Source organism: Harpegnathos saltator, unplaced genomic scaffold (assembly GCF_003227715.2).
Source record: "Harpegnathos saltator strain DR-91 unplaced genomic scaffold, Hsal_v8.6 scaffold103, whole genome shotgun sequence".
NCBI classification, from domain to species: Eukaryota; Metazoa; Arthropoda; class Insecta; order Hymenoptera; family Formicidae; genus Harpegnathos; species Harpegnathos saltator.
Window position 1 is genome coordinate 314759 of NW_020229877.1, and position 23571 is coordinate 338329.

Sequence of the window (23571 nt, forward strand, 5' to 3'; positions counted from 1 at the left end):
AAGATCTAATAGTGAAGTAAAGATTCTTTTAATTAAACTAGTAAAGATTCTTTTAACTAAACCAGGTTGCACTTTTTGTCTTCGGAGTGAAACAATTGTATATAACTTAGCATGGAAGGAAAAAGAAACTTTGAGTGCAGCACTAGCTCAGCTGAAAAAAAAAAACGAATAATTAGCTGACCAAATTATTTTTCTTTCTTAAATAAATACGATTAATCATTTAATGAATTTACAAAAATTCGCTGTCATATTTTCTTTCTGCCCGCGGGAAAACTATATTTTTTGTAAATATAGATATAATTAATTATATTTTTTAAATCCTTTAATGATTTATTGTTAAATACAATTAGGTACTTTATACAAATTAAAATAAGTAAATATATTAGGAATATCTAATTAACAAGACAAAAACAAAAGGATAGACTAAAGAAAGAATGAATAAGTAGATAGAAGAATTTTTGCCAATTCATGTGCAGAGTGCTATCTAATTGTGATTCGATAAAAACATGTTTCCTGTTTTTGTCTTAAAACTTGTATATAAATTGATCATTCTGAAATTCTTTATAAAGATTCTACAAATTTTAGAGTGCTTAATAATTGGTATAAGTATTTGATATTACATAATCTACATGTGATATTATATTTTAATACGACAATGTTCCAAGGACCTCAGAATAATAGAAATGATTACAGCGAAAGTTAGACAATTTATTATTTAAATACAATACTATTTTTCATATGTTATTAGTTTTGTATCAAATATATAGTGATGTATTTTTTATTTTGCGACATGTGTAAAGGTTTCTACACCAGTCGCGAAAACAGTTCAATTAACGAGACCACGTTACGTGTGATATTGTTAATTACATCGTCTGATAAGTCAATTTACACGAAATACTCGCAAGAATAAAAAAAGAAACGTATGTACGCTTTCGGATATCTTATGAATAATATTTATCCTTCGTGGAATGTTTACGCGCAGTTATGTAAAATACAATATACAATTTCGATATCAGCTAGTGTTTTATTCCGCTCCGATTCAGACATCGTGTGCTCCTCCACATGTTGAATATCCGTAATTCTCTCGTAATATAAAAAGAAAGTAAAAACGGAAAGGGATTTTAGTACCCGAGCGAATGGAGCGATAGCTCCGACTATCTAAAAGCAGACGACGCTAATGGTGCTAATACGCTAATTAGAATCTGACCGATCAAATATCGAAAATCGAATTACAACGGCATCAAGTGATCTTGAAATAACCCGCCGCGCTGAACTCGGCCGCGAACGAGGTTGGCGCAGAAGTAGGCAACATCGCGGCACGAAATTAGCGCCGCGCGGAGCGAGCCGCGACGGTGCTTTGATCCACGCTTGACTTCACTCCACTTGTGCCCTGCGCGAATCGATGCGCCGCGGCTTTCGGTTGCGAGATGTATGTGGGTGCCGGTCGACTCCAGCTCCAGCTTACACGGTAGTTCGCTCTTGCCCGTGCTAGGTTCCCGGTCGCCTCCGCCGCCCGGGAGCGTCCCGTCCCGTCCCGTCTCATCGGCTCGCGTCGCGTCGTTTCGCTCTCTCGAGCCGTGACTTCGAGCAATCGTCGATTAGCAGCGGTCTTCAGCCTAAACGAATCCTCCATCCTCCGACCGCGTAGCACAGGTAGGGCCGCCTGGAGCAAAATCCCGGACCCGGGCTCGTTTATTAACCCTGCCTGCACGTCTCTCCTGGTTAGACGCGACCGAGACCGGTGGTAACATATTTCAGAGTGAAATTGCAAATTTAGGTGAGCTCGGAGTTCCTCCGCTGTCACACAAGTCGGAGGGACGAGAAGAGTTGTGCATTTTTCACGCGTCGATCGTCGTCGCGAGCGGACGACACGGGGGGACACAGACGCGTCGTGGTCTATCTTCCCGAGGAAGTCGCGCTTTGTGAATTCAATCGCCGGTGTATCGGCGAGTACGCGCTCAAGGATCGCGACGTCGGTCGTCGTCGTGGCAGCGGGGAACGTGGGGAATCTTCCCCGCGCGCGCATGACATTACTGACATGACGGCCTGAACTTGCCGAGGTCGGCAAATCAAATTCCACTGCGATGAGGGCTTCGATCCTCGACCTCGACGCTGTCAGGCACGCGAAAGAACATCGTCGCCTCGTCGAGAAGCACTCTCGGCGAGGTTGTAAGGATGCTTTTCGCGCGCCTGCAGGCACGCTCGCACCGGTGTTGTCGTACGGTTGAAATGTTTCGCTGCCGCTCCGACGTCGCGAAGCTTTACTCTCTTCTTCTCTCTTGCTCTTTCTCTTTCACTATCGCTTCGTCTAACTTCGTGCGGCTGCTTCTCGACCGCAGGGAAAGCCATGAAGATCCGTCGTGGTCGCCGCGTCGTCGCCGCTACCTCCGCCGTCGCCGTCGCCGTCGCCGTCGTCGCCGTGAGGGACAACCTCCCGGTGCCGCGATAGTGTGTGCGCGCCGATGTCGGCAGTATTCGTGAGCCTCGTCGTCGAGGCCAGCAGCAGCAGCGTCATCGTCGCCAACGACGTCTCCGCGCTCGAGGACACGCGCTCGAGGACATCCACTGATCGCGCACGAGAATAATGAGAATCAACGCGACGAAGATGAGCACTCCGATTGAGGAGAAGATTGACCAGAAGCTGAAAGTACGTGACTTTTTCCCCTTTCCTTCTCGTTACTTACGTTAACCTCTTCAAGGCTGACTGACGGATCTCAGATACGACCAATTTTTCCTTCATCCATCAAACATCGTCGACGAAAGTGCAACGAATGTCATTAGGTAGGCTAATATTCACTGCGAGGTTTCACGGGGAAAAGAGAAGTCTAGTCACATGATTGTCACTTATCGGATATAAAATTGTCTCGATAAGTCGACTTATCGATAGGTCAGGTTTTCTTCCGAGTTGAGTAAATTGATTCCCGAAAGAGGTAAAAGGCGGGATCAACAACGGACCTGTTCAGCAACTCTTCGCGACGGTGTCGTCACGTCGTCTCGTCGCGCATCTTTTTCGTCGCCTATTGTACCTGCGCAGCGACAATGTAACGACACTCTCGTTCAAAGTTAAGTCCAGAGCGAGCGTATAATGACAGGAAGCGAATCCTCCTCTCATCTCCGCCAGTATCGGGAACGAAATTATCATTCCGCGTCTGCATTCAACCGTCACGCGCAGCACGCGTGCATAATCATCCCGGATATGTTTCGTAGCGCGGATGAACGATGGGTATTCCAGGATAGTCTGTAGAATCGCGGATGCATTGTCGCGCTGCTGGCCGGTGCATCCGCTTTCGCGGGGAGAGACATCGCGACGCGAGTGAGTGTCGGCGATTCTCCCTCGCGATGTATACTTTCCAGCCCCGCCGTTTCTTTTCGCGGCGCGAAAGCAGCGCGACTTCATCTCTTCCTCTGCTTTCGGCTCACGCTCGCCCATACTGAGCGTTTCACTGACATTGATCACAGCTTTCAGGTACGTTCGTGCTCACCGCTAGGTACGCGCCGTGCAAGCGACGTCCACGATGTCGTGTGTTTTTGCATACGATAACGGCGAGCGAAAGGTCAAGAGAGCTGTATGCGACTGCGGTGTATTACAGTCGGCAGCCACGCTGCATGTAATTGCGCTTCACTCCGAACAGATGCACGCAATACGTCGTCTCTGACGAAGCGACGAAGCCGAGATAGCCTTGTCGGTTGCAAGGGATACTTACGGACGTGTCAGGTTAAGACTGCGGCGTACAAAAGCCCGTAGATCATTTTTCTTTTTTCTCTCTCTCTCTCTCTCTCTCTCTCTTCTTAATAAGATATTATATTATTTTAATAGTAATTTTTGAATGTCAGACGTAGGATCGAGATGCAACGAGTCCAATGCGAAAGTAACGATGAATGTGTCGACGGAGGATTCACGGTGTCCGGTCTGCCGCAGCTTAAATGAATAACGAGAATCCAGCTTAATACGGAGCATTCAAAAGCGATCAAAAGGAGATACTTTCCGGCCGCGGAACGTGTTCTCATTCGAACGACTTTCCCGACGTTTCGGTTATGTCGAAATTCGATCAGCTAAAAGCGCGATTCACGCTGGAAAGTCTGGATGTCCAAAACGTCGAAAAATTCGAAGGTGTAAATCTCGCCGTCCGAGATTTTCCGAGAGAGCGAGCGAGCATGTGCGTCCTTATTCAACGTATTCTCGCGATTTTTCATATCGTCTCGCTGCTGGCATGTTTCATCATTTCGGGGCGAAATTCCCAGTTCGCAGGTGCGGCAAATGTTCCCGATCGAACCGTGTAACGTCGTTAATCCGACCTAAACGGCCGACGATTCGCCGATTGCCGTTGAAAAATGGGCAAAGTTTCGCGCCAACAGCCAGGCTGGTGTCGCTCGTTGTTTTCGCGGAGCATCCTCTCCGCAATCGATCGCGGTTCAATCGATTTCCCGTTTCCCCCTAAATCGCAGCATTAGCTGCGACACAGGCAACGGCGGGGCGATATAGTTGACTTGGGATCAACGCCAAACGGTGTTGGCGGAATCGACCCGGTAGACCCTGCCCGTGAATGTTATTCAAAGCAAAGTGAAGTTCAAGTAATCCCCTTTTCCGTTTCGAATGTAGAAAATCAGAAAGAAAGAACAAATCCGAAACTCACAGCAGCGGAAGGAAACGCCGAGTCGCTTTTACATTAATAATATGCGTTAATATCGTATTACGTATCGTTGTAGCATGCGAAGCTCGTCTTTATCTCTCTACGGAAAAACGGGGATATTGTCGTATTGGAGGTTTCGCGAAAACAACAATGGTTCGTTATTACACAACGAAGTTTACGCTCCGCGACCGTGCACAACTGGATGTTCCGTTCGTTTTTGCAGCAGAGAAAAGCAAGCGAGAGAGAGAGAGAGAGAGAAAGAAAGAGAAAACGCGGTACGAATGGCATCGATTATTTTCGCGCTACCACTCTGCCCGAACATCGAAGATTGCTATTACGGAAAAAGTCGAGAACACGAGAGAGAGAGAGAGAGAGAGAGAGAGAGAGAGAGAGAGAGCCGTGGTGCGCGAAACACGATGATATTCGACGCGCTGTGAATTCACCGGATGTGCCGGAAAGCGCGATGCAACGATAACGCGATGCTCGATAGTCTCGGCTATCGAAATTGGCCGCTCGTCGATCGTTCCTTCGACCCGTTCAATTTTGCACAAGCACAGAATCTGGGAATTCGTTTTCGCTCCTCGCGCGCCGCCCCCTCGTCGCCCTCGGGGCCTCGAGAATAGTCAGGCCGTCACGCGTCCGTTTCAACGATCGAATCGACGTAGGATTAATTGGAACGGTCGCATTGTTAACGACGCTAAATGATGATGAATCCGTGACGTGAATGACGGATGAATTCGTCCGCCCGCGGATCTGTTTTACTAAAAATACACAGCGTTAAAAGTGTAACGAGAGCACGCGCGACTCATCTCCGCGAGAATATCGCGCTCTCTACGTTTGTCGCCGTTGTCGCCGATTTAACGACCCGAAAATCTCATTTGCTCGGTCACGTCCCGATTGTCACTCAATGCACACATTCTCGCGTCCCGATCTGGCCAATTTGGCGACTTCTCTCACGGCCAATCAAGCGTGATTTTCTTTGACGGAATGCTCGCGGCATCGACTCTCCCGCTCGCTCGCGACGCTCGGCATACGCTCGTCGACTTACTTTACACGTGTCGGCGGATTCGAGTTTTCATATTCATGGCATGCAAATTGCCGTGAAATTGCGTTTTACGTTTACGAAAACCTCGGTCGTATTTTATCGGCCGCGGAGATCCGGAGGTCCGTATAGTTACACGCTCCGATGCAAATACGAGAAAATTTCGCGGAAACTTCCGCGATATTTACGCCTAGGCGCCACCGACATTTTCGCGCACATCGCGAGAGAGCAATCGACTTCGCGTCGTGCTGCTGCTCTTCGGTCAAGGAACCTGCACGCCGGAAAAGTCTCTCCGCGTACGTGCCGCGCGATATCGCGGTGTAATCTGCAAATAACGCGCGCGCCAGACTCTCTGGATAATTCACTACCTTTTTTCTTCCCGGCCTGCAGCTTATCGCCGAGGAAGAAGCGGCGGAATTGAATCGCGACCGTGTAATTTAGGTAGGTTTCGACTCGGCTCGCGCGCATCGTGGATGGAAAAATCGATTAATTAAACGAAACGAATCGCTGTCGTCATCGGAAAAATCCACGCTGAATATCTCCCGCGCAGCGGGAGGAGCGAGAGCACGCGGTTATTATCGAATCATAACGGCGGGTTAACAAATGCGAATTAATTACACGACCTATCGTGGATCAAATGTAACGGGTGCTTTATGTCGTGTCTCATCACACGCTCGTACCGTCCGACGAACGAGCGGAAGCTGACGTAATGATGATAACTCCGTTGGAAATAATTAGGCAGGATCCGCCGTAACTCGATAGAACGCGAACATTCAATTAAGAATTTATTTACGAGCCGAAACGGTCGCTCAGGCTTCATGCATAAATGCATGTTTTCGCTGTGCGATGCCTTTCCGGCACGGCGCACAGCTCGCGCGCGATCAGTCAATATGCAGGTCTCTCGTTAGTATTGGCATCGGAACGACGGCACGGGCTCGTTTTCTTTAATCTTCAGAGTACTTCCGCATCGAGAGCTTTTCAGAAGTCCGAAATAGCGCTTTCATTCCGCTTTCTTCTTGACCCCGTGGCCTCTCTCATCTTGTTGTCGATTCTAGATCAAAGTTTTATAGAACATTCCTATTTTCCGCGACGCTTTACCTCTGCACAACATTTATTCTCGCACCTACGATATTAATTTTTATCTCTATAAAATTGTTCTTTATCCTTACAATATTTTGTTTTCATATCTGCACAATTCACTTGTATCGATTTTCTTCTTTTATTTAGAAAGTGGCAGACACAACATTGTATGCTAATGTAACGCCGATCGAGCGAGCGATTGTTAATGTTGATGAAACGAATGAAATGAAAAGTCTTTGTCAGCAAGAATTGTTGACAGATGATTGTTGACAGGTACGGACGGGGATGGTGACGGTCAGCGATGGGAAGAGCAAGCCTGTGCCGATGCGTTTGCACCTGTCTATGGAGGTACTGAAGCTCCAGCGAGAGGACCTGGAGGTAAAGTGCCGCTCGTTGAATCTCGTTGTTGCTGACCGATCGCGCCGCCGACAGCCGGCGTTTCATCGATCAGCGCGCTTATGAAATGTGTCAAAGACAAGAACGCATTTTTAGCAGGCAGCGAATCACAATAAGCCACCTTTAGACGCGAAGGAGCGCATGGTGCAGATCACTAGGTCAAAGGTCGGAGGTCTCGGGCTCAGTATAAAGGGCGGTGCGGAACATAAGCTTCCTGTACTCATATCCAGGATCTACAAAGGTCAGGCTGCCGACCAATGTGGCCAGCTTTTTGTGGGGGACGCAATTATCAAAGGTATCTTCGGGATGAAGCTTATACGACGCATGTGTGGTTTAGCTGCGCCGTTGTACTCGTAACGTCAGTAGCATCGGAACGTTTCATCAGCTTAATTGCATCCGAAATTATATTATTCTCAGATCAGATGTTGCGATATGTCGTCGGAGAGCACTCGTTCCTCGTTTATTCGCATCCTCGATCCCAATGTAACGTGACGCGGACAGTTTGACGATAGTTGAGCGGTACAGTTAATGAGTATTGATTTCGATTCCTACTTCTCTTGCCGGAGCTCGCCTCCTATTGAAACAAACTTAATACCGGCACCGTATTGTACCACCTGTAACAATCGGTCCTTCCCCCCTCCGCTACCACACCGTTACTCTGCCCGCGGCACAATGTTGAAAATTTATTAAAATTACCTACCGTGATCCGTGCAATGAACTTATAGTGAACGGAGAATATATCACGGCGTGCAACCACGACGATGCTGTTAACATCCTGAGGAACGCCGGTGACATAGTGGTTCTAACGGTCAAGCATTATCGAGCCGCCAAGCCGTTCTTGCAGAAGAATGGTACGATAAAGCTTTATATCAGCGCGAAAACACCATCGCTGTGTAAAATGACGATTTTCTATTATTCTTTCTCTCTCTCTCTCTCTCTCATATCCTCTCACGATCCTTCGACAGAGAAAGAAGAGAAGCTGGATAACGTGGCCAATACGGAAGACGGATGGATATCGCCCAACAGACAAGGTGGCAGTCCTCGGTGCAGCCACAGTCGACAGAGCTCGAACGCATCTTCCACTTCGATGCAGTACAAGAGATGGGTGGACGTCATTACAGGTAACAAAACTCGTGTCCCGACAAATTTCAAATAAGCCAGCGAGAGCCAGCTTATTTCGTTTGCGAATAAGATATATTAAACTCAATTCTCAGTGCTGAAATATTATCAAATATTCTACGAGTTAAGCATTGTTTAACTCACGTGTCTTAATTGTTAGATTGTGTCGCACGACGAATTCTGGCTCATTTTATTTATTATTTCTTGTCGCTACGTCTCCGAAAGCTTGATAAGTCTTTTTCGTAACTCGTATTCGTCGTCCAGTGCAATTCATTAACGCTTTAACATTACGTTCCAGTCCCGCTGATGATGGCGTATGTGACGAGATATATATTCGGCACCGATAAGCTAAGGAGGAACGCATTCGAAGTGAGAGGTCTCAACGGCGCGCGTACAGGCGTGATACATTGCGATGACAGCGCTATTCTTAGCCAATGGTTAAAATATATAACCGATAATATTACAGGATTGACGCATTTACAGGTGACACCATTATTACGATCAATCGCATGACGTATCGTCAGGTCCTTGTCGAATTCTGCCGATGAATCCGTGATTCGATGAAGAATAGCGTTTTGTGAGTCAAATTTGCAATTGATTGCAGATGAAGCTGTACAATCGTAATTTCGGCGTTGGCGAGCGCATAGAATACATGGGCTGGGTGAACGAGGCAGTGAGCAACAGCAATCAGCCGTGGCAGAGTTACAGACCGAGATTCTTAGCGTTGAAAGGACCGGACCTGTTGCTATTCGAGACACCGCCGGTAAGAGTTGCGACTTTATCGCTTCGTTCTCAAGTCTCCTAAAGCTTTGTCAGCTCGTTCCGTTGTCCTAATGTCGTTCCTCGCTTTCAGTGCAATATAGGTGACTGGTCACGCTGCGCGTTAACCTTCAAGGTTTATCAGACGATGTTTCGCGTAATGCGGGAGTCGGAGAATGTGGACGAGAGGCAGCACTGCTTCCTGGCGCAGAGCCCGGGGAAACCGCCGCGTTACTTGAGCGTCGAGACCAGACAAGAACTGCTGCGGGTCGAAGCGGCCTGGCATACCGCTATATGTTCAGCTGTCACGTATCTAAAGGTGAACATGCAATCCGTGAAATTTATATAAAACAAAAATTTATTTTAAATTTATACAAAAAACAAAATTTCGACTTACTTCATATATAGAGTACAAGTTTTATCAAGCATTCCTGTGAGGAGAGGGTGAATTCTTCTTTTAAATACATATGTGATAATGAGTCTTTCTAAAATTTGTTTTGAATGCATTTTAAGGCTATTACAAAAAGAAATATTCTTTGTTGAAGATAATCTTTATTTAAAAGAAGGAAAGTAAATCGAGTATTCGCTTTTCTTATCTAATATTTTTCTTCATATTTAAAGTTTTGCTCTTTCTAACGTATTCCTTCTTCCGTTGTAGAGCAAAACCTTCCCAGTAACGTTCAACAGCAGAAGCGCCGGTCTAACGTTGGAATGGACTCAGGGTTTCACGTTGTCTTACGAGGGAATTGGAGAAATTGCGTGGCGCTACAAATTCTCCCAATTGAGAGGATCCAGTGACGACGGTAAGAGCAGGCTCAAATTGCACTTCCAAGAACCGGACAGCATCACTATCGAAACAAAGGTGAGGCTCACGTTTCCTGCGTGATACGATCGAGAGGTTACCGATTACCGGCGCTCTAACTTTTCTCCTTCACATATGTTCGACAGGAATTGGAGTGTTCCCAGTTGCAAAACTTGTTATTCTGCATGCATGCGTTTCTGACGGCGAAGGTGGCCGCGGTAGACCCTACATTTTTAACGTCGACCACTCCGTAAAGAGATGTAACATAGATATAATATTGAACGTTATTGCCGATGAATCACCAAGTGGATCAGATCTTGTGTTCTGTTGTCGTTGTACGGATATTAGATAGAACGTGTGCGCTAAAGAAACAAAAAACTGAGACAAGTCCGTCGCGTTCGGCGGAAGTGGAAAAGATGACAGAAACTAGTCAATACATCCAAAAGGTATTTTTATCGTTTACCTATGAAAATCACGCAAAGCGGTACTACTCTACTCATCCTACCAAGCCAATTTCACTAGTACGTATATGAATCTAACGGCTATCATAGTATTGTACGCATCTTAGGTAAGAATTCGCGCGCGGAAGTTTCCAGGGCAACGGCAGCGTACATCTGTGGACGATTGCCCGACAACAATGCGATTACGTTGTCTGTTCTTTTTTGCTATACATACATATTTTATCTTTTTTTGAATTTTTTTTCGAGAGACATAATCTCTCGTGTGTTTACGATTTTATACGCATTTAGTATGTAGCACACACTATAACGCCACACATGTGGTAGAGTATATTTCAGTGCGAAATATCCTTTTCGCAGATGTATATCTCTTGGTTTTTCGCGTCTTTGTTGATATATCTGTCGTATATCTGAGATTATAGAAATTTATAGAAAGACCAATGCGCCGGTTCATGATTTTTAAGTTACGATGGCGAATCGGTTCTATCTCTCTCCCTCTCTCTTTCTCTCTTTCTTTTTTAGTCATAAGAGATTATTTATATACTTAAGTATTGTATTGCATACCGTACATGTATATCAGGTGCCTTAAAAACCATGAACAAGGAGTAGCTAAATTAACGGAGGCATCAACATTTCCGTTTCTCGTGGCAGCGTGGAGAATCATTGCGCATCCATACGTAGAGTATCGATGGAGAAGAACCGTTGCAGTTCAGTAGAAACATTCTGATTTGCATCTTAAGGATACTTTGGAATGCGATTGGATTGGAGTAAAAATAAAAGAAACACAGTATTGATTCGTCCAATGCGATAAAACATTAAAGAGAAGTGGCAAGTTATACAGCCCTATAGCAGTAAAATTGTAATCTACAATTAGATGGCTCACACTCGGACGTAACTCGGATATCGAAATAGTTTGTTTATCGATACAGTATTATCGATGGGGGCAATAATAAGTTTTACAAATTACATAAGGGTGAACGTCATCAGTATCGAGCTAATTGCTGAAACACTCGTGATCGTTCGTGTACTTTCCCGTATATCAAGCGCGACTGCTTTTACTTACCGTTTAACTGGCAATTTGCGAAATTCGTTCGTACGGATGTAGTTTCGATTATAATTGCAACAAAATCTTGTGATGTACATGGAAAGTTTATTTAATATACAATGAATATTGAATCATGTCTCACGCATTTCAACAGGTCTATAGTGTGTCTTCAGAGAGTGTACCAATTATATCTTTCCAATCATTAGCTGTAGCGATTTAGAGTTAACACCTGTATATTGAGTATCTTATCGGTTTGCAATTAGATTTAAAGCAATAAATCCATAATGAACGAACAACTAGGAGAAATACACAGATAAGGCGGTAGTATTTAAACGTACGATAAGGAAACTGCGCATATACAGTAATAAGTATAAGGCAGAATGAATATCATTAACGATAGCATACGCGAGAAAGTTGCACGTTTTCCAATGTCAGCCTAACGTCACCCTCCCTCATGAACGTGTTGTGTCGCATAGATAACGCGAAACTAATTTTAACGTCGAGGAGACCGTATCGTGGCTTTTAATTTCCATCGTGTATCCTGAGAGTCTCCGGTTACTCGTAGAAAGTGCCTACAAAGTAACATAGAGAATGTAAAAAACAAAAAGAAGGAAATCCGCTTCTGTTATATTAAACAGCGTGGTCAAGTGGCGATTGTACTTTTCTAGTCTAAAGCGTGTCAGGGTGTTATGCGCGATATCACGGCCAAGATGTTTCATCATATCGCACGTTTCTCGCGACCGCGAGACCCTAAATTCTCATTCAATGAAAGAGAAGAAGAAGGAAAGGTAATACCGCCATTTTACGATGCACTCGTTGCCGTTTGAACATTGTATGAACAGCATGTATCGTGAGAAAATGTATCTCTGTCTGCGTATTTCTGAATTTCATTCACGAGATCATAGATATATCGTAGTAGTGTAATAAGAAATTAATCAATATATATATAAATATATATATCCGCTCTTAAACTTGAGTGCAGAGTATAATTCCAACGACGAGTTTGTTGAGCGTGCGTCTTCGTTAAGACAAGGTTGAAATTAATCAGAAAATAAGTTTCCATCATACGTTTGTACTGCCTCGATGTTTAATTCGTTGCGATTGCTTCATTTTCGATATTGAATGTTTTTTTCTTTTTTGTTTTACTTTTCATAACGCTCTCGTTGAGTATTTTCTGCACTCAAGATTAGGAGCTTATCAAGAACTGCACAATTATATTATATAGATAAGTTAGTTAAGAGAGTATGGAATGAAGCTGAGCAAACCCAAAGCGCAATTAAGTCTAGATCATTTATTGAAAGTGTAGACTGTTTTTTCTCTCTTTTTCTCTCTGCACAGCAGATTGTCGAGAGGTCTTAAGTATATGATATATTTTGTTAACGTTTAAAAAATTATTCGTTTATTTAATCGCGCGTTTTACATTTGTTAAATTAAGGACTTACAACATTCGATTTATTGCGTAATTAGAGTGCTTATGTGAATGTTATTATGTTAATTTATCGATATATATATATATATATATATTCACAATATGTTATATTAATTTACCAATATATGTATCTACAATATATATATACATTTCTCTTTTCTAAACAATTCGTCTGTACAACTCTCCGAATTCAGCTCATTCCATGAGTCATGCAATAGAATAGTTGTACATATAGTGCACTTGGGCTGCAAACTCGCTAAATATTTAACTGATTATTTTCGCTAAGCGTTCGCAACTCCACATCTCGTTCTCGTATATCATGTTCGGATTCGTTTGCGTTAAATTCATCCTTTTCTCTTCCTTCATATGATTCGTGCATATCAATACGGGATGGAAGAGCGAGCTCACGGCGCCGGCTAACATCAGCATCGGAATCTTATATTTCGAAATATAGTTTATCTGTTATAATGTCTATCCCCCATTGACAATATGTTCTAAAATATATCATTGTTAGAAGTTACAAATTTCGCGCGTCTCTCTCTCTCTCTCTCTCTCTCTCTCTCTCCCCCTCCCTCTCTCTGTCTCTTTAATATTACTTGCCCTTCTGCTTAATCGCTTGTACTTCTTCCTTTTACCGTATGCCCTATCCTTTCACGTGACACGCAAGTATCACTGCTTTGCACCTTTACAAATATCATGACGTAAGACTAAAGGTAGATCGAAACAACTCTGTATAAGTTTCATATAAAATATGAGGATTATTATTAGAACGTAGTTTATTATACACTAGTCTCGTCATTGTCTTTGAGTCATTGTCTAGTCTCGTCATTGTCTAGTCTCGTCATGTCTTCTATACATTCGGACGAATTATTCAGAGCCTTCACGACAGTCTCGAATAGTTGATCTTTATATGATGACATTAGTCTCGATCCATAATCATCGTACTCGACTCCCTGCTTCTCCAACGAATGCTGTACCATAAACCACATAAGGTCTCTAAATTTTAAGAGGGTATCAGCGGTTCTGAAAGACATCAATCATTTATGCAGGTTGACACACACATACAGCAGAAGAAAACGGACATAAGATATAATAGACACTCTCACCTTTTGTCGCAAGAAAAGTTGATAGTATGCTGTTTATTAATATCGATTTCCAGTTCTGTCCTGTCGTCTCGCTGAAATTCAACGTATATTATAATAATCGTACTACATTTTTCACTATGCGAAAACAGAGCTCAATCATAAAACCGTTTCAATTACCTTGTGACATTGAATTTTCTTCTGATTAAAAAGTAACACTGTCAGAGGTGACACCATGCTCGTCTCGCGAATCACCATGCGTTGCCTCATGTTACAGTGTTCACTGTAGAAATATGTCAAGTACGGGCTCGGCCAAGCCTTGCGCTTGTAATTGACACTATCCCCCGAAATGATGACTTTCATGCCTCTGTAAAGATGCGATTAGGTAACTTACAATTTAATACGGTACAAATGCACCTAGTGTTTGTACATATGTTACGTGTAATTCTTTTTACCGCACTCGCAACTCGTTTAAGCCTGTCCTCACAATTCCTTTCTTAAATCCTACATTCTTATGCTCGATCAACTGCTGCGTGGCAGCATACAGTATAGCTCGAACTAGCTCGTCGTTATTCTCGTACTTATTCGCAACATCGTCGGCGGCGTTGTAATTGTGCGTGTTATCACTGCTCAACAGGCGACACGTGATCATCTGTTGAACAAATAACTCCCGTAACGCTATAACAAATAGCGAATTTACTGTTTACGTAGACAGATTCGCATAGATGGAATGAAATATTTCCGTAGCTGAATTGTCCATATAAATCTTTATCCTACGAACTTTTGTAAAGTCTATAGGATCAACATATCGATACAATTTTTTTTATAGGAGGAAATATTTCCAAAGAAAAGGAATGGCTTAATCACAGTACCAAACAGTTACCAGACAACAGCTGATAAAAATGGAAGTTCGAGCATATTGATGCCACTTACAGGATAACACCTTCATTCTCTTATGTCGAAGATCCATTTCGGTACAGAAATTCTGTGCAAAACGCGATGTCACTGAATTGTGCGCGTACCACGTTTTGAAGATCCACGACATTGCAACGTGGTCGCTCGACGGGTGATACGTCGCTTTATTCGTCCTCATTTTGGACTTGTCGCTCAACATATCAGAGAAAAGAGTGTTTTCACCGGAGAAGATGCTGGTTATAGTTACAACAGGATGTATGCATCTATTGTGAAAATAAAAACAAATGTTGTTAAATGTTGTTAAAATGGAGAAGGCAATCGAAGGATGATTGGCGAGTACGCAGAGTGCAAAACGCATCGTTAATTAAACTCACTTGAAAATAGTGGAGTACACCAATGCTTTACTGAACTTGGGATGTGCCGAGAATATTATCATTCGTTTGCCCAGAGCTGTGAGATTTTCCTCGTTGTCCAGAGCTCCGAGTTCTATCAGATAGTTCACCCCTTTCTGTACTCTGCTCGGAGCAGGCGGTTCCAGAAAATCGCTAAAAAAGACCTCCGCCTTTTCGTTTATGTACGTTTTACTCTCGAGGATTATCTTTTCTAACGAACTAGACAATATCTGTGCAATCGGATACTTTTTTAAATCGTCGTATTTTGATCTTTTGATCAAATGATAACTAATACCTGATTGAACTCGGCCAGCTCTTCCTTTCCTGTGTGAGAATAAGCAAACGAATATCCACAATAATTAATTACTACTTTTTTTATAAGATTATTATGTGATATAGATAATTATCATGAGGCTATATATATATATATCTAATTATATATATATATATATATATATATATATATATGTGTTAAATAATATTGAATAAAAATATTATGATTTAACAATATTAAATAAGAATATAATGTTATAATGGTAATGTTATAACGGTAAGCACCTCTGTTTAATGTTCGCCTGGGTGATCCATTCGTTGCTCACACGCAGTAAATCTTGCGTATCGTCCCATCGTATCTCTCTTCGTATAGCGGTATCCACGACGTAACGCACGTCGGGTATGGTGATACCAGTTTCGGCGATATCCGTCGCCAAAATAATCTTGCGCGTGTCGTCGGCTACTTCCTGAAAAATCCTCCGTTGTATTTTGTGCGACTTCTTCGAATGAAGTGGCAAGAGCAATTGTTTATAACAAGAGATTGGGTCGTCCTCGAGCATTCTCTGCACTTGCGAAATTTCAGTCCATCCTGGTAGGAAACACAAGATAGTACCGCGCGGTTTGTTCGCGGAAATCCATTTTATTGTCTGTATTATTTTCACGTAATCGACCAAGATCGATTCCTTGTTGTCATTGACTTGACGCAAATACGGTTTGTACTTGTCGAAATCTGGCAGGTTTTCTATGTCCTCCAGAAAGTTCATTTCCACGGGATATAGTCTGCCGGGTACTTTGATGACGGGGCAATCAAAGTACTCTTGAAACAAATGTGAGTTTATGGTCGCCGACATGACCAGAATCTTCAAGTCGGGATTTAGATCGAGTGCTCTCTTCAGCAGAATCATCAACATGTCGGTGTCGATAGAACGTTCATGCGCTTCGTCCAAGATTACATGCGAGCATCCTTCTAAACCAGGAGAGCACTGCAACTTCTTCAGCAGTATACCCGTGGTGCAATAGACTATCCTGCCGAGCTCCTGCGGTGTTTGATTCTCCAGTCTCACTTGGTAACCAACGACATCTTTCAGGATCTCTCTTCTCTCATACGCAACACGATCTCCTAAAGAGATCGCCGAGATCCTACGCGGTTGCGACACCAAGATATTGCAATCGGTGGCGTTTCCATTACGCGTATAACTATCCAATATAAACTGAGGAACTTGGGTACTTTTGCCGCATCCTGTATCTCCTTCAATCAATAGAATTCGATTATTTTCTAACATGGAAAGAATCTTGTCCCTATAAAATAAGCGACACGTATACAGATTAGAATGCGGTTATTACACTGCAAGTTATACGAATGAAATAAATCAGCTTAAGCACTACCTAAATTCGAAGATCGGTAGATCACTATTCCGTACGCATCTCTCTGCCAATCTACTCTGCAATAGTCGGTTGCGATATTGAACTCTTTTCACATTTACGTCAGGATGTCCAAAAGCATTGTAGCCAGGCACAATTGTGCGCACGTTGTACGAAAAAGTAGGAGAATCGGCCGGGATTTTTATTTTCTGAATGTTACGAATAGGTATATTGATTATCAAATTATACAATAGATACATATAAATCTTTCAAATCGAAATGAAATGTTTATACACCAGAAAATTATAAATCAGCGACACAGGCAATTACCATTTTGTAAGTCTCAATCAAGTTTTCCATGCTATCCAAAATTTCAGGGGCAACTCTTAATTCGTAGCGCTTTAATAGCACATTCCTTATCTGTTCCTTACTGTATATAATCGGTACGCCGTTTTTTAACTTGCGATTTACTTCCAACCACTCTAAACATTTCAAAGCTGCAGTTTTGTCAGCTAATGACTTTGTCCTACTAACTGCTGTGAAAGACATGGTTTCTGGCCACTTGATATTATAAGTAAACTCCCATAATTGTGAAGTATGATTTTGCTTGTAACTTGAAGTTAAAAGTGTTTGATCATTTAGTTCTTGACACACCATCCTGTAAATTTCCAGCAAGGAATTTTTTGGTACTTGGTACAACCGTTTCAGTTCTGAAATTAGAATTAGAAACTTAGGAACACTCATCGCTAAACTAAATAAACTGACAAATAATTGAAGCAAAAAGGAATACTTGTAACTCAGAAAGTAACTGTTTTACACACGACTTATATGATCTATTCTTTCCTTCAATATATAACATTTAATAACAGTTCGTTAAAAAAATCAGGTGGAAATAACAAATATTTCACATAACTATCTTACAGGTGTTTCATCATCTTATGGCTTCTGATTGTTCTAGATCATGAAACATTTTTAGTCTTGAAAAAGATTCCATATACATACTTTTAGATATTAGAATATCATCCTTTAATATTTTATTGGATGTGAAACTATTAATATTTTCCTTATTATGTATATCATTGGGCAGATCATCGATATATTGCTGTTAATGAAAATTTTTGATGTGTTATATCTGATAATATAAATTTATTATTGTAATTGTTGATATATATTCCCTACCCCTTTTATGTTTCCTGATTTAGTATTTATATCTAAGTTATTTGTGTTTATCGTATCCTCATATTCAAAGTCTTTTACCTATGATATCAAAACAAATATTTTTATTTGAACAAAACTGTTTTCATTACATTTTATTTAGAAAAATATACTTTTAAACATACCTTATTTAAATGCTTATTTTCCTCTTTTATAGAAGTGCAGTATTGCATTGCACTATGTACATTCATGTCTTTAACATTTTTATACAAATATGGAATACAACATTGTTGTATACTACAAAAAGATATTTATTGTAAAATTATATTAAACAGTAGAAGAAATTTTATATTATAAGAATATGCAGGCCTACATACCATCTATATGTTGATCTGTGTTTAGCAAATACTAAAAATGTTCCTGACATTGTTGTGTATTCCTTGCAAATAAAATATATGGTACAAATATATATACGTATGATACCAGTTTCCTGAAAAAATAAATTCCAAAATATGTTAAGAATACTATATATATGTTCAATCTAAAAATATAAATAAAAATAGATGATAATACTATTTAAGTATTTTAATTGTTGATTAGGTTAAGTTAGATTAAATTAGATTCGAATATAACCTCTGTGTTTCGTGATTTACTTTCGGTTAAATCGGCACTCAACTAGAATTACAATACGAAATATGAATGGAACTTAATATTTGTAGCAATATTATACATTATAAACAAATGTTTGTTAATTTTGTTATTACACACGAAACTTGCAGAAGCTTGCACTAGACTTCTCTTTACAATCATACAATAGAAACGTAAAACAAGCGCTCTGTAATTTCTGTATTAGACAAATACTAGAAAATAAATACAAGAACAAATAAAGGATATATAAGGAATACAACTGGATATTTAATAATCATGCTAAAAACTAATTAATATGTGTTGTAACATCTAATTCATCACATTTAAATATAAGATTTTAGATGTAATTTTTACCCGATAGGCAATCTCACATTCTCACCACGATTATTTCAGGCTTGTTCCGAAATCGGTTTCAGAAATTTTGATTATAGTTATAAGATTAGTAGGATTTAGGCTGGTTTAGGCTGGCTCCCCATGGAACTTAAAATGCATATTTCTAACGTGCGTCAGCCAATCAATTGTCTCAGCTGTTATACGCAAATCATAACTGTGATGAATGATTGGCTGTCGTAAGTTACGCGTACGCATTTTACGCTCCATGGGGAGCCAACCTTAGACCGGGTCTACAATAGGTGTAGTAAGCTTTAAGCCTTAAGAAATTAACCAATCCTAGTTGAATTTTACAAGAATAATCGAATAAGGTTAGCCAATTTCTTAAGGCTTAAAGCTTACTGCACCTATTGTAGACCCGGCCTTAAACTAATGCCCGCTTCTACCAACTATAGTTAATGGCCGCGTTCAGTAGAACAAAGTGATCAGAGAGCGCTTAGTGATTATTGTCTGTGATTGGAGCATTCTTTTAGATTCTTCATAGACCCAGAAGTATTTACCAATCAGGAGCGAGATTCAGTGGAAAATCTAATAATGTTGTCCAACTGTTGAGTCTGCTGAATGCAGCCAATGTATAATCATCTGGTTATTTTTTTTAAATTGACCAATCACATTTGCGGTAAATATATAGAAAAGGGTATACCTCACCGATTTTTTTCATTTTGAAATATGTTATAAAGCAGAGAGAAACCTGAGAGCGATCATCAGCGAAGGTTCAGAAATTTTTATGAATTCGATACGCCCCCTGAGAAAATAAATGTCAATTATGTCGATGTCGCTCGGTAACGAGATGTGTTTGAGATAGTTTGGTTCATATCTGAGCTATTACACAGAATATAGTAAAAATTATATATATATATCATCAAGAGGAATCATCCCAGCAAACATAATAGGCCTGTTCGTTTTGTCTGCATTGCTGAACTGGTGCAACAAGTTGAAGTAAGAAAACCTACGTTTGTCTCACTTTAACTTAATGCACCAGTTCAGCAATGCAGACAAAACGAACAGACCTAATATTACATGTAACGTGCGTGTTAGTTGTAATTTCCTATTTAACAATAGAACTGTTATATAACACATGTGTTATATAATAGTTACCCAGACAGCACCGGACATCCAATGGATGTACGTTTCACGTCCAATTTATGTCCATATATCCGATTTACGTCCGTGGGCATAAATTGGACGTAACAAGGATGTTCTTATTGGATATCGGACCTGTAGGACGTCCTATGTTCAAAGTTATGACAAACATACGTCCTGTGGACGTCTTTTGTAAAAAATATGGACATATAACGGACGTCCAATGGACATTCGTGTGCTGTCTGGGAAGTTCATAGTCATATATTACGTCAACAAGGCAAAATATTGCTTCTTGTAAAATGGTATTCCACCTGACTCGTTGCAACTTCTGGTACGGCTGATGCTTTATTTTTATATTATAAATTTTTGACGGATTGCAAAATCTGGCTCTGTAGGGTCCTCAGAGATAGTTCAAGGAAGATACTATAACAGTTTGGCAATTATACGTATCGTCAACGGAGGCGATATTTTGCATCTCGTAAATAATTTTTCGAGTGATTCGTTGCGATGCTTGGTATGGCGGACGCTTCATTTATTTTTCATAAATTATGGGCGGCTGGATTGCAAAACCTGGCACTGTAGGGACTTCGATAATAGTTCAAGGAATATTTCATATCAATTTGGTGGTTCGTACCAGAGAGAAACGTGAGAGCGGCCAAAACGGTGTTTTCGACGACACCGACTTTCCGCACTGGGAAAGGGCGCCATCTGCATCCATTTTGAGAGGGGAACTACGATGCTACATCCACTTTCAAGTTTCGGTGGTAAAACCTGTATGTGGTGGCAGTCCGTGCTACATCCATTTTTAGGCGGTTTATGTCCGTGTTAGAACCATAATAGCGTACTTGACAATCACGGTCTCGCACATTGTTACGCGTTTATAACATGAATTAACACGTTAACATGTGCAAAAAAAGAATTGACATTGTGTATGATTAATATCAAGAAGATCATACGAAGTGTTCGATAATTAGCTGCCAACCCAAAATGTGAGGGTAGATTAGGTTCAGACAAACATAAAAGTCCTATATCATTTTGCGAGATTCGCAATAATTATCGAGTTATTAATGACAGAAATCTGAGGAGTAAAAGTACGCCGACATAGATGATTCGAAAAGCGTTGCAGCTGCTCGGGGCAGCGATCATGAATCTTTTCCCTAGCGTGACCTAATAAAAAGTGAAAGACTTCTGTGAATCAGTGAAAAATAACGCAGCAAACGATTTCCAAACGCCTACATGAGATGGGAAAGATCCAGAAAGAAGAAAAATGGGTGCCTAACCGCATGAACTCACTGAAACCAATAAAAATCAACGAGTGGCAGCGTGTCTTTCTCTCCTCAATAAGCAGCGCCGAAAGCAGCTTTCTTGTGGAAAATCGTTACGGGCGATGAGAAATGGATACTCTATGACAATCCGAAACGCAGAAAGTCATGGGTAAATCCCGGCGAATCATCAAAATCGCTTCGGAAAGAAGGTTCTTCTCTGCATTTGGTGGGATATCAAGGGCGTGCTTTATTATGAGTTGTTGGAACCGGGTTAAACCCGGCAGTTACTGCGGACTTTATTTTGGTGCCAGAACCAGGCCTGTATCTCTAACCGTTTAGGAGATATCGAAGATTAAAGTTTTCCATCCTTTCTCCGTTGATACCGTTGATATTCCGCTTCTACTGGGAGTAGAGAGTCGTCCATGTAGTCGAAAATGTAGGGTTTTGAGAGGGCATCATTTTGGTGCCAGACCCAGGCCTGTATCTCTAACCGTTTAGGAGATATCGAAGATTAAAGTTTTCCAACCTTTCTCCGTTGATACCGTTGATACTCCGCTTCTACTGGGAGTAGAGAGTCGTCCATGTTGTCGAAAATGTAGGGTTTTGAGAGGGTTTCATTTTGGTGCCAGACCCAGGCCTGTATCTCTAACCGTTTAGGAGATATCGAAGATTAAAGTTTTCCAACCTTTCTCCGTTAATATCTCCGCTTCTACTGGGAGTAGAGATTCGTCCATGTAGTCGAAAATGTAGGGTTTTGAGAGGACTTTATTTTGGTGCCAGACCCAGGCCTGTATCTCTAACCGTATAGGAGATATCGAAGATTAAATTTTTCCAACCTTTCTCCGTTGATATCTCCGCTTCTACTGGGAGTAGAGAGTCATCCAGGTAGTCGAAAATGTAGGGTTTTGAGAGGACTTTATTTTGGTGCCAGACCCAGGCCTGTATCTCTAACCATTTAGGAGATATCGAAGATTAAAGTTTTCCAACCTTTCTCCGTTGATATCTCCGCTTCTACTGGGAGTAGAGTCGTCAATGTAGTCGAAAATGTAGGGTTTTGAGAGGACTTTATTTTGGTGCCAGACCCAACGTCAATTAATCTGCTTGAGTCAATAATTGGAACGAAAACGCCCGTATACTGGCAAAGGAAATGTCCAGTGAAATTGTTGCATGACAACGCTAGGCCACACATTGCTTCCAATACAAAAGACACCATAATGAGTCTTGGCTGGGACGTCTTAGCACCCGGCGTATTCACCAAACATTGCTCCATTCGATTATCACTTGTTCCGGTCGATGCAACACGCCTTGTCCGACCATGCACTTCCAATCAGTGGATGAGATCCGAAAATGGCTTGACGACTTTATCGTGTCCAAAGACGTAATATTTTTCCTAGATGGAATTCATCAGTTGCTTGAAAAATGGCTTAAAGTTATAGAAAGCAACGGCGAATACTTTGATTGAACAATTTAATTTACTTTCTTTTAAAATAAACCTTGAATGTAGCTGAAGAAAATTGGATTATTCATTTGTACACCTAATATATCGTCCACGAGGCGCAATATCTCTTTTAATAAAATTGTATCGCGCGTGACTCTTTGCGACGCTTGATACTGCTGACGCTTTATTTGTTAATGATAAATTGTTGACTGCCTAATTTTTGACTCCCTAATTTCATAATCTGGCTCTGTAGGGACCACGGAAATAGTTCAAAGGATATTTTACAATAATTTGGCGGTTATGTATATCGTCCATGAGGCAGAATATCTTATGTTTTAAAGTGGTGGCTGGAAAGTATTCATACACATACACACGCCAATGCTAATGCACTGCTCTGCGACCATCCCTCGCGCCTAGCGGGGGACATACATATGATCGCGACGATCCGCCGGTCGCACCACGTCTTTTTCTAAACGTCGCTGAAAGAAATGTTGGGTGCCAGGCACATCTCTTGTACCCACGAACACCAAACTTAAAAGAGTTCGAGAACGGCGACGGGCCGTCTCAATCGCTTACGACACCGACAGCTTCGGTAATTTAAGTCGGAATGGTAGATAGTAGGTCTTTCTTTTTCGGGTCACAGGAAGGGACGACAAAGGGAAAAAAACAAAACACTTTATATGGCAAAAAAAATATTTCGGAAATATATTCACTAGATCGAATAAAATAGTTACGAACACACGGTTGCGTTCGAGACTTTTCCTGACGGGAATCGGTATCTCGCTCAAACGACCAACCCAAAACCGA

The 23571-nt window shown here is 41.5% G+C and overlaps 2 protein-coding genes across 5 annotated transcripts; one reads left to right on the forward strand and one right to left on the reverse strand.

Annotated features, from left to right (window-relative positions):
* Nucleotides 1-330: 330 nt before the first annotated feature.
* Nucleotides 331-12936, forward strand: Syn2 (Syntrophin-like 2). 4 transcript variants are annotated; one of them, XM_025298905.1, is made up of 11 exons: nucleotides 331-1777; nucleotides 2340-2647; nucleotides 7027-7131; nucleotides 7246-7444; nucleotides 7875-8000; nucleotides 8115-8270; nucleotides 8567-8751; nucleotides 8873-9031; nucleotides 9122-9346; nucleotides 9686-9889; nucleotides 9976-10083. In XM_025298905.1, the coding sequence occupies exons 2-11, from the start codon at nucleotides 2585-2587 to the stop codon at nucleotides 10081-10083; spliced, it is 1530 nt and encodes a 509-aa protein (XP_025154690.1). In that variant the 5' UTR covers nucleotides 331-1777; nucleotides 2340-2584. The 4 variants fall into 4 exon arrangements, with proteins under 4 accessions (XP_025154690.1, XP_025154695.1, XP_011147651.1 ...); XM_025298910.1 differs by having other exon boundaries at nucleotides 331-1653; XM_011149349.3 differs by having other exon boundaries at nucleotides 333-1777; nucleotides 7249-7444.
* Nucleotides 12937-13495: 559 nt separating this feature from the next.
* On the reverse strand, nucleotides 13496-18430 carry LOC105188083 (putative ATP-dependent RNA helicase DHX30). Its single transcript, XM_025298886.1, has 13 exons — nucleotides 18318-18430; nucleotides 18126-18237; nucleotides 17965-18042; nucleotides 17788-17887; nucleotides 17116-17495; nucleotides 16810-16994; nucleotides 15709-16722; nucleotides 15133-15474; nucleotides 14777-15021; nucleotides 14299-14521; nucleotides 14024-14210; nucleotides 13868-13938; nucleotides 13496-13784 (listed from the first exon to the last, which is right to left on the reverse strand). Exons 1-13 carry the CDS (start codon nucleotides 18365-18367, stop codon nucleotides 13571-13573), a joined length of 3201 nt encoding a protein of 1066 aa, XP_025154671.1. The 5' UTR covers nucleotides 18368-18430; the 3' UTR covers nucleotides 13496-13570.
* Nucleotides 18431-23571: the final 5141 nt, after the last annotated feature.

Coding starts and splice junctions, on each gene's coding strand:
- Syn2 (XM_025298905.1), top strand. CDS start 2,585: ATGAGAATCAACGCGACGAAGATGAGCACTCCGATTGAGGAGAAGATT. Junction 2,648..7,026: donor AGATTGACCAGAAGCTGAAA/GTACGTGACTTT, acceptor GATTGTTGACAG/GTACGGACGGGGATGGTGAC. Junction 9,347..9,685: donor CAGCTGTCACGTATCTAAAG/GTGAACATGCAA, acceptor CTTCCGTTGTAG/AGCAAAACCTTCCCAGTAAC.
- LOC105188083 (XM_025298886.1), bottom strand. CDS start 18,367: ATGTCAGGAACATTTTTAGTATTTGCTAAACACAGATCAACATATAGA. Junction 18,238..18,317: donor CACAGATCAACATATAGATG/GTATGTAGGCCT, acceptor ATCTTTTTGTAG/TATACAACAATGTTGTATTC. Junction 16,995..17,115: donor TGATTGAGACTTACAAAATG/GTAATTGCCTGT, acceptor CGTAACATTCAG/AAAATAAAAATCCCGGCCGA.